At 54.7% G+C, this 16,230-nt stretch overlaps 1 protein-coding gene across 3 annotated transcripts in view; it reads right to left on the bottom strand.

Moving 5' to 3' along the window:
* The window catches only part of ADAP1 (ArfGAP with dual PH domains 1), a 66,626-nt gene that overhangs the window by 28,383 nt on the left and 22,013 nt on the right, over nt 1–16,230 (bottom strand). For all 3 annotated transcript variants that reach the window (XR_014254914.1, XM_082430646.1, XM_082430645.1), the window contains exon 2: nt 7,763–7,893. Coding sequence is in view for 2 of the 3 variants with exons in the window: in XM_082430646.1 (XP_082286772.1) it covers nt 7,763–7,893 (131 nt within the window). In the remaining variant the exon portion in view is untranslated. The remainder of the gene's footprint in view (nt 1–7,762; nt 7,894–16,230) is intronic.

Raw genomic sequence — 16,230 nt, 5'->3', positions numbered from 1 at the left:
CTAAAGTTCATTTTAAAATTAACAAGCAAAAGCATCCTAGAAAATTCTGAAAATGAAGATGCTTCCTACGAGATATTCAAACCTGTTATAATGCTACTATGAGTCAAACAGTACTGACCAGAAAGCCTAAAAGGTCCAGAAACAGATCCAATAGGATCTAATATCCAACATTAAACAGGTTTAGTAGGACAAGTTGGTGTACAATAGTGGTAACATCTCAGATCGATGGGGGAAGTGCCCATTAGTTGATGACCAATAAGAAACTGGAAACTACTGGAGCAAAGGGGGTATGCTTTTCAGCAAAGTAAACTCCAACTGGATTAAAGACTGAGTTTCCAAAGTTAAACAACAGAAATAGTAGATGAAGGGTATTTCCTGGTGGTCCAGTGGTTAAGCCTCCACGCTTCCACTGCAGGGGGCACGAGTTCGACCCCTGGTCAGGGAACTAAGATCCCACATGCCGCGCAGCGTGGCCAAAAGTAGATGAAAATCACGGGATGATTTAAAAAATAATTTTAGGAAAATAGGAAGGAAATCTTCATAACTTTGGGTTAGGAGTGGTTTCTTAGAGGTGACACCAAAAGCACAAGTAACAAAAGAAAAAAAAAATCAATGGAACTTCATCAAAATTAAAAACTGTTGTGTTTCCAAGGACACCATCAGGAAAGTGAAAAGATTTATGAACCTTAAAAACACGAGGCTCATGAGAAATGGACACAAAATGCCACACAGCATAGGACTGCTTTTGTATGAAACATCCAGAACAGGCAAATCCAGAGACAGAAAGCCGACTGGGGGTCTTAGGGGGAGGGGAGTGGCCACTAAGGGGGACGGGTCTCCCCTGAGATGAGGGAAATGTTCTGGAACTAGACGGAGGTGATGGTTGAACAAGATTGTGAATGTGCTTGATTTATTTTTTTACTGCAGTGTAGTTGACATACAGTATTGGTTTCAGGTGTACGGCATAGTGGTTCGACATTTATACACATTACGAGATGACAAAGTTGTTACAACATTGTTGACTGTATCCCCTGTGCTGCACGTTACATCCCGTGACTTATTTTTCATACGACTGACGTTCACGCCTCTGAATATCCTGCACCTACTTCTTCTGTCCCCCGCCCCCCTTCCCTCTGGCAACAGCTGTTTGTTCTCTGTACCTATGAGTCTGTTTCTGTTTTTTAATATTTGTTCATTTTGTTTTCCAGATGCCACATATAAGGGAGATCATACAGTAGTTGTCTTTCTGTGTCTGACAGATTTCGCTTAGCATAATACTACCCTCTAGGTCCATCCATGTTGTCGCAGATTGTAAAATGTCACTCTTTTTTATGGTTGAGTAATATTCCACTGTATATATACACCACATCTTCCTTATCCATTCATCTGTAGGTTGCTTCCATATCTCGGTTATTGTAAATCACGCTGCAGTGAACATGGAGGTGTGTATATCTTTTTGATTAAAAATATTCTAGTAAACACCCAGGAGTGGGATTGCAGGATCATATGGTAGTTCTATTTTTAATTTTTGGAGGAACCTCCATACTGTTCTCTGTAGTGGCTGCACCAACTTACATTCCCACCACCAGTGTAGGAGGGTTCCCTTTTCTTTACATACTCTCCACCATTTATTACTATTATTATTTTTTAATGAATTTACTTTCCTTATTTACTTATTTATCGATCCGTCTTTGGCTGCGTTGGGTCTTCGCTGCTGCGCGTGGGCTTCCTCCAGTCGCGGCGAGGGGGGCTACCCTTAGTTGCGGTGCGCGGGCTTCTCACTGTGGTGGCCTCTCCTGCCGCGGAGCACAGGCTCTAGAGCACAAGCTCAGTAGTTGTGGCTCGCGGGCTCTAGAGCGCAGGCTCAGCAGTTGCGGCACACGGGCTTAGCTGCTCTGCGTCATGTGGGATCTTTCCGGACCAGGGCTTGAACCCGTGTCCCCTGCATTGGCAGGCGGATTCTTAACCACTGTGCAACCAGGGAAGTCCAGCATTTATCCAGCATTTATTACTTGTAGACTTTTTAATGATGGCCATTCTGACTGGCGTGAGGTGGTACCTCATTGTGGTTTTCATTTGCATTTCTCTAATAATTAGCGACAGTGAGCACCTTTTCACGTGCCTATTGGCCATATGTATGTCTTCTTTGGAAAAATGTCTGTTCAGGTCCTCTGCCCATTTTTAATTGGACAGTTTCTTTTTTTGATACTGAGTTGTATGAGTTCTTTGTATATTTTGTGTAATAACCCTTATTGCATAAATCGTTTGCAAATATCTTCTCCCATTCGGTAGGTGGCCTTTTCATTTTGTTGACAGTTTCCTTTGCTGTGCAAAAGCTTTTTAGTTTGCTGTAGTCCCATTTGTTTATTTTTGCTCTTGCTTCCCTTGCCTGAGGAGACGGATCCAAGACGATATTGCTAAGACGGCTGTCGAAGAGCATACTGCCTGTGTCCTCTTCTAGAAGTTTGATGGTTTCAGGCCTTATATTTAGGTCTCTAATCGACGGTTTCAGGTCTTACACTTAGGTCTTTATCCATTTTGAGTTTATTTTTCGTATATAGTGTAACAAAGTGGTCCAGTTTCATTCTTTTGCATGTGGCTGTCCAGTTTTCCCAACACCATTTATAGAAGAGACTCTCCCCCATTGTATGTTCCTGCCTCTGGATTATTCACTTCATTTTTTAAACATTTATTTTATTGAGGACTTCCCTCGTGGCGTGGTGGTTATGAATCCGCCTGCCAACACAGGAGACACGGGTTCGAGCCCTGGTCTGGGAAGATCCCACATGCCACGGAGCAACTAAGCCTGTGCGCCACAGCTACTGAGCCCGCGAGCAACAACTACTAAAGCCCATGCGCCTGGAGCCCATGCTCTGCAACAAGAGGAGCCACCGCAATGAGAAGCCCACACACCACAAGGAAGAGTAGCCCCCGCTGGCCACAACTAGAGAAAGTCTGCGTGCATCAACGAAGACCCAATGCAGCCAAAAATAAAATTTATTAAAAATTATTTTATTGAAGTATAGTTGATTTACAACGTTGTGTTAATTTCTGCTGTAGAGCAAAGTGATTCAGTTACACATATTATATATTCTTTTCATATTCTTTTCCATTAGGTTTATCACAGGATATTGAATATAGTTCTGTGTGCTATACAGTGGAACTTTGTTGTTTATCCATTTATACATAATAGTTTGCATCTGCTAATCCCAAACTCCCAGTACTTCCCTCCCCCAGCTCCCCTTCCCTCCAGCAACCACGAGTCTGTCCTCTATGTCTGTGAGTCTGTTTCTGTCTCATAGATAAGTTCACTTGTGTCATATTTTAGATTCCACATATAAGTGGTATCATAAGGTATTTGTCTTTCTCCTTATGACTTACTTCGTTTGGTAGGCTAATCTCTAGGTTCATCCATGTAGCTGTAAATGGCATTATTTCATTCTTTTTTATGGCCGAGTAGTATTCCATTATATACATGTACCACTTGGATTGTTCACTTTAAAATGAATTTTATATTACATGAATTTCACCTCAGTAATTGAAAAAATTACATAGCTCCTTAAAATATAAACTGCACTTTTTGCATTTTAAAAATATTATTTTAAAAGTAAAGTTAAAATATAACCAACAGGATGAGAAGAACTACTTGCAAATACTAAATCTGATAAGGGATTTGTGTCCAGAATACATAAAGAACTCAACAATAAAATCACCTAACTCAATAATAAACAGACAACCCATTTTTAAAACGGGCAGAGGATTTGAATGGACATTTCTCCAAAGAAGATACACAAAAAGGGACTTCCCTGGTGGCGCAGTGGTTAAGAGTCCGCCTGCCAATGCAGGGGACACGGGTTCAAGCCCTGGTCTGGGAAGATCCCACATGCCGCGGAGCAACTAGGCCCGTGAGCCACAACTACTGAGCCTGCGCTCTAGAGCCCGTGAGCCACAACTACAGAGCCCGCGTGCCACAACTACTGAAGCCCACGCGCCACAACTACTGAAGCACGCGCACCTAGAGCCCGTGCTCCACAACAAGAGAAGCCACCACGACGAGAAGCCTGCGCACAGCAATGAAGAGTAGCCCCCGCTTGCCGCAGCTAGAGAAAGCCCGCGTGCAGCAACGAAGACCGAACGCAGCCAAAAATAAATAAATTAATTAATTAAAAAAAAAAAAAAAAAAGAAGACACACAAATGGCCAAGAAGCACATGACAGGATGCTCAGCGTTACTCATCGTCAGGGAAATGGGGGCCAAAAGCACAAGACCCCACCGTGCACCCAGCAGGACGGCTGAAGTCAGACAGACGGCAGTGAGCGCTGGAGAAGACGCGGAGAAACTGGAATCCGCGTGGATCGCTGGTGGGAATGGGCAGCCGTGCTGGGAAAAGCCTGGCAGATCCTCAAACGTTAGACACAGAGCCACCCTAAGGCCCGGCAGTGCCACCTCTTCTCAGAGAACTGAAAGCACAGAAATATTCTGAGCCGCATTGTTCACAAGAGCCGGAGAAACGGGACAACCCAGGTGTCCATCAGCTGGGGAACGGATAAACAAGACGTGGTCCATCCATGCGATGGAAATGACCTCGGCCATAAAAAGAAATGAAGTGCTGACACCGCGATGACACAGACGAATCTTGCAAACACGGTGCTCAGTGAAAGAGGACACAGGAGCCACACGTGGTGTGATTCCACGGACACGAAGCGTCCAGATCAGGCAGATCCGTCAAGACAGAAAGCAGGGGTCCTCCTCTCAGCAGGAGCTGGGGTGGGGAGTGCTGGGGAGTGGCGGCTAGTGGGTACAGGCCTCTCTGGGGATGTGAAAATATTCTGAAATTAGATCGTGGCAATGGTGGCACAGCCCTGAGAATTCATGAAAACTACTGAACTGTACACTTTAAAAGGGTGATGTGTATGGTGTGTGAATGACAGAAATCAAGCTGTTCTGAGTAAAAATAATCTGAGGGTAGGGCAGGCCTATCTAAGTGTGCTGTAAACCCTAAAACCACAAAAGGCAAGGTTGAGAAATGGGATTACTTCAAAGTAAAAACGTTTCCACTGCAGAAACCACCATGAGCAGAGTCAAAAGACGCCCTTGAGAAGAACGTCTTCACCTGCCGTCTCTGAGGGCTGCAGGCCTCCTAGGTAAACCACGAGAAAACGGAAGCAGCCCGCGGCGGCCCAGGGCCCGGAAGCTCACAGATGGCTCTGAAACGTCTCACAAGACGCCGCACCTCACTCAAGACGAGAAAAGACCCTCCTGGGAGCAAGGGTTCACCTCTCTGTCGGCACAGACGGGCCCTGGGAGACAGGGGTCGGCAGGAACGCGGCAAGCACTCTCACACGCGTGGGCACAGGCGTGGCCAAGAGGGGAGGCTGGCAAAATCCCTCAAACTACAGTCACGGAGCCTCTGAACTTCCCCTTCGAGGAACGTGAGCCCCGTCGCTGCCCCTGCAGGAGGCGATGCTTCTGTGAGGCCGTCGCTGGCCCGCTGGTCACGGTGGGAAGACCCCTGCGCCCTTGCGTGCACGCAGAAGCCTGCTGGGTAAACTGGGGCCCTCCAGGCGGGGACGCGGGGGCACCCGTGCCCCCCGGAGCCTGTGCACGTGGACGCGGGGAGACACCCCAGCGTCCGCCACCCGGGACCGTGGTCCGTCCACACAGTGGGCGTCACTGGGCCTTTATACGGGGGGGAAGCGCTCGCGTGGTGGCTTAGGCGGGGGGAGGTGGGGGAGCTGAGGGCTCGGGGCTCTTTCTGAAGTGATGAAAACATTCTAAAATTGACTGTGGTGACGATTGCTCAAGTCAGTGACGGGGCCGTAAACCGCTGAGCTGTGCTTGAGAGAGTGAGTTGTGTGCCTTGTGAATTACATTGCAATACGCTTCTTTGAAGAAGATGCTATAGAAAAATACGAAGTTCAGGGAGAAAAAACACGAAAAGAAACAAAAGGAAGAGGCACGGACGAGGGTCCCACGCGCCTGGCCCACAGCCAGGGCCGAGCTCCCCGCATCACGGCCGCCCTCCCGGGAGCGGGCCTGGCTCACGCAGGCTCAGGACCCCCGGCCGACCACCAGCCCAGGGACTCAAGGGCAGAGTGAGGGGAGGAGCGGAGCCCGGAGGCCCGGCAGGCCCCCTTCCACACCGACCCGGGGGCCCAGCACCCTGCAGGCCAAGCCCTTCCAGCCCCTCGAGGTCACCTCTGTTTTAATGACGGAGTAGAGGGGCAGACGACAGAAAGGGGATGAAGGCCCCTCTCAGCTCCCAGCGCCCCCGCCCCACACCTGCACCACTGGCGCCAGCCCGGCCTCCCTTCGGACCTGCTCACGAGCGTTCGCAGGTGGAAACCAGAGCTTTGCTGGTGGCGCCCGTGTCCGGGACCCTCTCCCTCCCTCCTCACGAGGCATCACACCCCGCGGGGCGTCGAGGAGCCTCCGCCCCCACTGTCTGACTGCTGGGGTGAGGGCGCCTCCGGCCACACGTGTGAACGTTCCACGCGCACAGGGCAGCTCTGTCACCTGCAGGCTGACTTGGCAGGAGGGCCTGGGTAGGCCCGGGACTCTGCATTTCTAGCAAGCTCCGGGGAGGCTGCGTGGACAGCAGCGAACTGCTCCTCCCGGAAGCGGGGGGGGGGTGCACGGGGGGCGCCCGGCCTTGGGTCCCCCAGCCCAGAGGCAGCCGCCAGCCAGGGAACTCCTCCCCTCACCGGTGGGCGTGGTCACCACGCCCCCTGAACCCTTGACCCTGGAGCCAAATCTGAGCAGCGAGTGGGGGCTGCCCTCGGCTCCCACCCATCTCCCCGCAGCCTCCGTCCGGGCTCAGGCCCCACCTGGGCAGCCTCCACAGCCACGGCCCTCTGTCTGGAACTCGCTGCCCCAGGCTGTGCCCTGTTCTCACCTTCACTCAGGCTGTGGGGCCCTGCCTGCCACCCTGGCCCAAGTCACCACCCCCTGCCCACCGGCAACCTGCATATCCCCCTCTCTAGGGCCTTCTCCAGGGGCCAGCCACTCGCCAGGCCCCCATAGCAATTGTGCAATAAACACGGGTCAGGCGGATGGATGGATGGATGGATGGATGGATGGATGGATGGATGGATGGATGGATGGGTGGGTGGGTGGATGGGTGGGTGGGTGGATGGGTGGGTGGGTGGATGGGTGGGTGGCTGGGTGGATGGCTGGGTGGATGGATGGATGGATGGGTGGATGGATGGATGGATGGGTGGATGGATGAGTGGGTGGGTGGGTGGATGGATGGTTCAGTGAAGGGCTTGACTTTTGTTACCTTCTGCGACTCTCCATAAGGTTAGCAATAAAACCCTAACAAGAGGGCCCGTCCCATTGCACAGCTGCTCCATGCTGTGTTCCCTGAGCACCAGAATGTCCCCGGTGTGGGGAAATGGGACCAAAGCTGCAGGAACTGCCCATGGAGGGGAATCAATAGTCTCCTGCAGTCGCTCGCTCATTCATTCACTCTGCAGCTGCCGCAAGAGGGAGGCAGGGAGAGTCAGTCCTGGGACTGGACGCACAGGGTGGGGGCAGTGGCACAGGAGGGCCGAGGTCCAGCTGCTGGCCCCTTGGCCTCCCAACACTTGTGGATGGTCTCCCCGCAGCCTGGGATCCCTGACAGCCCAGGTCCCCTTGGGGCACCAGGGATGGAGCGACCTCCGAGGTGTCATGACCCAGAGGGTGGAGCCGAGGTCACCCAGGGGCAACGGGACAGGCCTGTGTCCTCCCATCCCCACCTGGCACCCCTGCCTGGCCTTACCTCCACTTGGGCATCCTCCCAGGCGTCCAGGCGGACGGACTTCACCTTGCTGACCTGAGGGATGTTCCGGTGAATTCCAGAGCAGCTCAGACAGATGAACACCCCTAGGGTGTATGAGGCCCAGTCAGGATCTGGAAGACAAGGCCAGACGTTCAGGGGGCGCTGACCCCGAGGGTCCCCCAGAGGGGACAGAACACTGGACCAGGGCCCACAGGGCTGGAAGGCCCCCTCCCTTTCTGGCCTTGGTCTCGTCTGTGCAATGGGAGGCCGGCCAGGAGACCAGGTTCACAGGCTCTGGGGGCCCAGAGTGGGGGTCCCTGCCCCCCGCACAGAGAAGCAGCCCCACCCCATCATCCTAGCTGCTCCCGGGGACCGAGGGGACCCTGAGTGGACATAGTAGCGCGGGAGACACTGGGGCGACGTGCTGATAACCTGTGATCAGCGCCCGTCCGGCAGGCGTGACCAGGACACGCCAACACGTGTCACGTCCTGCAGCTGAGGCAACGGAAAAAGCAGCATGTGGCTAGGGAGGGGCCGTGGAGGCCCACCTGTGTCCACACTGCGAGAGGTCTGACATTTTTCACACAAAACGGCGGCACCGCGGACACTGAGGAACGTGATGCTTGTTAAGTCGGGCGGAGGGTAAGTGGGCGCTGGCGCCCGAGTCCCCAGTTCATCGGCCATCGGTGTGTCCACGTGGTAACTGCGTGAAGGGCTGGGCCGCGGAAAGGAGTCCTACAGAGGAGGCTTCTCTGGAGAGGACGGGTCGTCCAGTAAAGGCTTCCCGTGTCTCAGGGAAGCTTCTGGATCGGACTGGTCTAAATCAAGATGCCCAGTGGCTCCCAGCCGAGGGCCACCAGCTTGAGCAGGCTTCCCTGGGAGCCCCTGGGGGGCTGGTCTGCACCCAGCCCCTAAACTAGCCAACACCCCCCACGCCCGTGTGAGAGCACAGCACTGAGCCCCCCTGCGGTCACTGCCACCCGAGGGGCCCGGCGCCCACACACCCGGGGTCACTGGGATCAGCACGTGGATGGCCCCCCCACCCCCAGGTCAGGAGGACACCTTCCTCTGTGATAAGACAAGGCTGGGCGACGTCCCTGTGGTCCAGCGGTACAGAATCTGCCTTACGACGCAGGGGACGCGGGTTCGATCCCTGGTCAGGAAACTAAGATCGCACGTGCCGCAGGGCAACTAAGCCCGCGTGCCGCAGCTACAGAGCCCATGCGCCCCGGAGCCTGTGCGCCGCAACTAGAGAAGAGAAAACCTGCGTGCCGCAACTAGAGAAGCCGGCGCACCACAACGAAGAGCCCGTGTGCTGCAACTAAGACGGGACTCAGCCAAAAATAAATTAAAAAAAAAAAAAAGACACACAAGGCTGGGAGGTGGCTGTACCCACGGGGGGGCCGGCCCAGGCCCCCCACCCTACTGAGGACACAGCCCTGCACCTCCCTTCAGGGACCCCCAAGAACCCACCCTGGTGCCAGAGGGTCAGAGCCCTGCTCGGAGACCAAACACCCGCCACGGGCCCATGCAGCGTGCGTGTGTGTACGTGTGTGTGTGGGGTGTGTGTGTGGGGGTCCATAGGGGTGGCAGGCACCTCTGGTTCCTGGGTCAAGACCCCTCCAGCCCGGGACCCTGGGCCCCAGACACACCTCCCTGCCTGTCTGGGGAGTGAAGGGTCAGCTCGCAGACACAGGGGCACAGGCGGCTGGTGGGATGGGCAGGCGAGCTCGGGGGAAGGGAAAGCCCGGTTCTGGCGCTCACGGCCCAGCTCACAGCCATCCAGTCCGGAGGCCGCGCGGGGTGTGACCGCTCTGGGGTCTCGCGGAGGAAACTGGAAGCCAGGGAGGTAGGTCTCCGGCCCGCGACACACAGTCTAGGTGGCGCGTGGAACAGAGAAGCTTCGGGAGCAGAAAGGCCGTGTCATCCCGAGGGCCCCTGCCCCGGCCTCCCGGCAGACTCGCCATGGGGGCTGCGGGCACGGGCGAGCCGGCCTCCTAATGAGGGATGCTGGCCGCTCACGGGGTCGGGGGCTCGGCCGCGGCTGGGCGGTGGGGGAGGGCTGCCCCGCCCAGGGACGCAGAGGCAGCGCTCCGAGGCCTCCGGGGGCCCCTGCCCTGCCTCCCCCCTGCGTGGGGCTGGCTGACATTGGTGGCCCCAAACCGGGGCCAGCACGGGTGGGGGCAGCCCAGAGACCCGGGGGCCTCGGGCCGCACCCCAGCTCAGAAGGGCTGTGAGCGGGGGGGGGCCCTCCGTCCTCCTGACTCCCAGCCTCGCGCCCTGCTGCCCTGCGTCCCCCCGGCCAAGCCTCTGCCCGCTGGGCACACAGACGCTCATCACGTCAACTCTCTGGGTGGAGCCTTGGGGACCTCTCCTCCACCCCGGCGCCCCCGCCCCAGCTCACACGTCCCCCCCGGGCCTCCCCGATCACGGCCGGGCCCCACGCACCCCTCGCGACACCCCCTCGCTCCTCGGCGTCGGCCCGTCCTGGCACTTAGGTCCCTGTTCACCACGGGCTGTCTCGGCCCCCGGAACGTGCAGGGGTGGGGGGCCTGCGCGCTCCCTCCCGCTGCCCCAGGGTGACCGCTGGGGGGACGCCAGGGCGAGGCCACCACCCCGCTGCCCTGAACGTGACCCGGGGAGGTACTCTGGTGGCAAGGGCTTGGCAGCGGCCACAAGCCGGGCCCCCGATGTACTGGGGTGCACGGGTGTGTGGGGACCTGGGGGGAGGGCACAGGGGGCTTGGGTAGGGAGGAGGCCGCATGCCCCAGCTGTGAGCCTCCGGGGAGGGGGCGGAAGGAAACACTGGGGGCCAGGGAGCCCCAGAAGACCTCCAGCCCAAGGGCTCTTGGACAGAAGACCCCCACTCGTGACCAGTTTTCACCAGCTCGTGGGGTGGTGGAAAACATGCATCTGCAGGAACCGACGTGCTACATCAGCCCTTTATCCTCAGGACGTGCTGCCCCACGTGCGTCACTTTCAAGAAACCGCTTGGCTGCTGCAAACAGGACCCAGGGCAGCACCCCCTGCCAGGCCCCAGCCCAGCCTGCCCCGCGGCCCACCAAGTGCAGCCGCGTTCCCCCACCCCCCGCCGGGTCCAGCAGCGGTGCCCTCTCTGCGGACGTGAGGAGATCCGGACGGAAAGCTAGCAGGTCCGAGAGCAAGTGAACGGAGAAGACAGGCACCCGGGGCCCGAGCGGGGTGGCCGCTGCATGTCCCGCGGTGCAGGAACCCACTTGCCATGGGGACAGGGACAGGACAGCTAGAAAATTGCACCGGGGCAGGGGGAGGGGCTGTGGTACCCCTGCCCGAGCTCCTGGCACCCGGCCGCTCACTGGGACCCCGGAGGACTCCCGGCTGAGCCCCGTGGCCCTGTCACACCCGCCTGCTAAACACCGGGTCCCCCCCCTCCGCCATTGCGGGCTGTGCGTCCCGAGGCCGCTGACAGCACGGTTCTGGGCACAGAGGTTCCCTGCCCGGCGGCCACCACAGCCCGGCCGGTCCAGCCGCACCGCTCGTCCTGGGGTTCCAGAGGCTGCTCCAGCTCGGCCCACCCTGGCCCGGCCCCCAGCACCTGCCGGCTCACCAGCGCCTGCCCCTCCGCGGGGTCACGGCGCCCACACTTCCCGGCCTCGCCTGCAGCTCGGCGTGGCCGCGGGACCCGAGTCCGGCCAGTGAAGCGTGAGCAGGGGGACCCACATGCCCCCAGGCCCGGGCAACAGCCCCCCCCACCCCCCGCCCGCTGTGCTCCGGGCCCATCCTGGGCTGGCGGGGGACTCGGGGGCCGGGGCGGGGGAAAGAGCCGGGCCCCTGAGTCACTGCCCGGAGGACAGAGGCCCGGAGAGGGGGGGACGGACACCGCCGAGGGGACTGCTGCGAGGACAAGTCAGGTCCCAGAGACGTGGGGCTGTGTGTTCAGCAGGGAGTCTGTCTGCCCGTCCCCTGTGGCGTCCTGAGGCCCGAAGTCCCAGCGCCCGGGATCCGCGCCAACAGGTGTGTGCGGCGGGGTGAGGGCGCTGGGCAGGCACCGCGGCCTCCGGGGAAGAACGCGCTGCAGGGAGCGGCGGCATCCCAGGGGTCGTGGAGAAAGGCTGAAGTGAGGTCCCGGGGGGCAGTCCCGGCCTCCCCCACCGCGCTCCGTCCTCCCCAGGGACGGCAGTCCCGGGGCCTGGGGCAGGCGGCACCGCTCCGGGCTTCGCCTTCCTCCTCTGTGTGGCGGGACGATGGCAGCCACTTGCTAGGGTGATGGGTGAAACGAGCCCCCGGGAGGGCCCCGGTGCAGGGGAGACCCCCTGTGCACCGCTCGGTGACGCTGGTGGGTTCCGCTCTGAGCGTGGACCTTGGCTCTGGCCCCCCTCACAGCCTTTGTCTACTGAAGTGGAAATTCTGAGATTGGCTGAACAAGGGCCACCAGAAGCTCCTGCCCCGCCGCGGGGCCAGGGCCGGTGCCCACGCGCCCCATCCTCGCACACAGGCTCCAGCAGGAGGCTGTCTGTCCCCTGTCCCGGAAGCCCTGTTTACAGGACACTTTAGCAGGGATTGGCAAACGGCGGCCCTCGGGCCTGGTCTCGTAAAGTTTTACAAACCATGGGCGCTCAGCCATGCCCATCATTTACATTCTGCTCATGGTTGCTTCTGTGGCGCAGGGACAGAGCTGAGTGGTTGTCACACAGAGAACGTGTGGCCCACAAAGCCTAAAACAGTCACTATCTGGCCCTTTAAGAAAACGTCTGCCAAGCTCTGCTCTAGAGGGAAAAATAGGTGTGACACAGAGAGCAGCCCAAGGAAGCAGGTGATTAGAACTGATGCCTCAAGGCCACTGCCCACACCGCCCATCTCTGATCACAGATACCGAAGTTCAAGGAGAGGCTACAGACTTGCCCAGTGTCATGCGACCGGCACAGGGACCCACTGTGTGAATTTAAGGCTGTCTGACCCCCGCCTGCCCGCCCACTGTGTGTATGAGGTGTGCACACGTGCGTGCCCACAGACACAACCTGGGTGGCCTCCTTCCAAAGAGGGCTCACAGAAGTTTAAAATTAAGGAATGGAGACCCTAAGCCTTTCATATAACAGTAAGAAGACAAGACCCGGCGAAATCAAGTGTTGGGGGCAGGGGCAAAAGAAAGTTGTCACTTGAAGAGCAGGAAGCTGGTGCCTTTTTAAAAAGCTATGGTGATAAGACACTGTCACACGTTCACTAGAAAGGGCAAAATTTACAAGACTGGCACCACCCGGTGTGGACGGGCGTGCAGAGCACGGGGTTCTCAGACACTGCCGGCAGGAGTATAAAGTGGTTCAACCCACCTTGGAAAACGGTTTGCAGTTGCTTACATAACTAAACATGTATCTCTCCTATAACCCCGCAATTCTACTCCTCTGTATTTACCCAAGAGAAATGAAAATATGTCCATAAAAACTTGCACATCCAACAATATGTAAGAAGTACAAAGACTGTAATCAGCCGGGGTTCATACCAAGGACGCAAGGCTGCCTTAAGATGCGAAAACCAATCAGTGTAATTCACCGTAATTGCAGATTAAGAAAGAAAACACATACGATCGTCTCAATAGATGCAGAAAAAGCATTGGACGAAATGTAACACCCTGATAAAACTTCTCAGAAAACTAGGAATAGAGGGGAACTTCCCCAACTTGATAAAGGGCATCTGTGAAATACCTACAGCTGACATCATACTTAATGGAGAAAGGCTGAATGCTTCCCCGCTAAGACGGGGAACTAGACAGGAATATCTGCTCTCTTCACTTCTATTCAACACTACCCTGGAGGGAACAGTGGCTGTCTAGGGTTGGGGTGATGTGAAGAATGGGGAGTGATGGCTAAAGTGTATGGTATTTCTTTTTGGAATAATGAAAATGTTTTTAAATTGACTGTGGTGACAGTAGCCCAACTCTGTGAGTACACTAAAAACCACTGAATTGTCCACTTCAAATGGGTGAATTGTATGGTATATAAATTACATCTCAATAAAGCTATTAAAAAATTTAAAACAAACAAACATAAACACTACACAGGAGGTTCTGGTCAGTGCAGTGAGGCAATAAAAATAAATAAAAAGGGCTTCCCTGGTGGCGCAGTGGTTGAGAATCTGCCTGCTAATGCAGGGGACACGGGTTCGAGCCCTGGTCTGGGAAGATCCCACATGCCGCGGAGCAACTAGGCCCGTGAGCCACAACTACTGAGCCTGCAAGTCTGGAGCCTGTGCTCCACAACAAGAGAGGCCGCGATAGTGAGAGGCCCGCGCACCGCGATGAAGAGTGGCCCCCGCTTGCCGCAACTAGAGAAAGCCCTCGCACAGAAACGAAGACCCAACACAGCCATAAATAAATAAATAAATAAATATTTTTTTTTAAAAGACTATTTAATTAATAAATAAATAAATAAATAAAAAGAATCCAGATTGGAAAGGAAGACGTAAAATGGCTCTTGTGCATAGACAACATGCTTATCCATATAGAAAATCTGCTGGAGTCTACAAAAACACTACTAGAACTAACAAACAAGGTTGCAGGATACAATATAAATATACAAAAATCAGTCGTATTTCTATAAACCAGCAACAAGCAATCAGAAATTGGACATTTAAAAATACAATTACATTCTGGAGATGGTTGCACAACAATGTGAATGTTCTTAACACCACTGAACTATACCCTTAAAAGAGAGTAAAATGGCAAATGTTATGTTACATATATTTTACCACAATTTAAAATTTTTGAATACCACTTACAATAGCATAAAAAAATATTAAATACTTAGGGGTAAATATGACCAGATATGCAAAACAGTATGCTGAAAACTACAAAATATTGCTGAAAAAATTAAAGACCCGAATATGTGGTGAGAGGTGCTATTCTCATGGGTTGGAACACTCTATATTGTTAAGATGTAAACTCTCTCAAATTAATCCATGGATTCAATGTAATCCCAATCAGAATTCCAGCAGGATTTTTAGAGCAGAAATTAACAAGCTGATTCTAAAATCCGTAGGTTAATGCAGCGGACCTAGAAGAGCAAAAACAACTTTGAAAAAGAGCAAAGATGAAGGTTTTAGAATTTATTTTAGAATTTATTGCAAAGCCACAGTTATCAATATGGTGTGGTATCAGCAAAAAAACAAATAGATCAATGGAACAGAATAGAGGGTCCAGAAGTAGGCCACACATGTGTGGACAACCAATTACTGATAAAGGTGTACGGGCAGTTCAGTGGAGAAAGAATAATCTTTCAACAAATGGAGTGAAACAGGTATCATCTGCAAATAATAGACTTCAATCCAAACCTCCCGCCATATACAAAAAGTAATTCAAAATGCATCAGAGCACCAAATATAAAACCTGAAACCATAAAGCTTCCAAAGGAAAACAGGAGAAAAATCTTTGTGACCTTGGGTTAGGCAAAGACTTTTTAGCTATATCACTAAAAGCAGACCCCATTTTTTTTTTTTTAATTTTTAAAATTTTATTTATTTATTTTATTTTTGGCTGCGTTGGGTCTTCGTTTCTGTGCGAGGGCTTTCTCTAGTTGCGACAAGCGGGGACCACTCCTCATCGCGGTGCGCGGGCCTCTCACTATCGCGGCCTCTCTCGTTGCGGAGCCCAGGCTCCAGACGCGCAGGCTCAGCAATTGTGGCTCACGGGCCCAGCTGTTCCGCGGTATGTGGGATCTTCCCAGACCAGGGCTTGAACCCGTGTCCCCTGCATTAGCAGGCTGACTCTCAACCACTGCGCCACCAGGGAAGCCCCAGACCCCATTTTTTTAAAAAAAGGTATATTGCTTTATCAGAATTTTTTAAAAGTCTGCTCTTTGAAAGGCACTAGTCAAGGGAATGAAAAGGCGAGTCACACTGGGAGAAATTTTGCAAATCATGCACCTAATAAAAGGTTTGTGTCCAAAGTATATAGAGAACTATTCAAACTCAGTAATAAAACAAACAGCCCAATTACAAAAACAGGCAAAAGATTGCAACAGACACTTGACGGAAGACGGCACAAGGAGGCTACTCCCCCTCATACGTCACCGGGGAAGCAGGGTTGACCGCGCAGGACCGCGGCGGCTTCTGGGGTGACGGCGGAGCCTTCCCCACACTCCAAAGGGGGCGTTTTATCCCCTGCAAGTCACACCTCCATAAAAGTGAAGTTAAGAAAGATGTTTGTGGCTGCAGCCCCGGACCTGTCCCAACAGACTGGAGAAGCAGGAAGGTCAGGGCCTCCGCCCCCTGCGTCCTGCCCCGAAGGGCGGGCAGGCACCTGCTTCCTCTCGAGGGGTGCGCCCCCCAGAGTGATGTCCAGCTGGCGCCCGGGAGCCACGTGGGCCGATCCAGAGGCCTGGCCTGTCCGGGGCCCCCTCCAGATCCTCACACCGGCCACGGTGTCCTCGGGAGTCAGCGCCTGCCGCCCGGCCTCCTGCCGGTCCCTTCAGCCGCTGTAACAGCTCTGCGGCCTGAGC

The sequence above is a fragment of the Balaenoptera physalus genome (genome assembly GCF_965194825.1).
Source record: "Balaenoptera physalus genome assembly, chromosome: 16".
NCBI lineage: Eukaryota > Metazoa > Chordata > Mammalia > Artiodactyla > Balaenopteridae > Balaenoptera > Balaenoptera physalus.
This window is presented reverse-complemented; position numbering and strand designations above follow the sequence as displayed.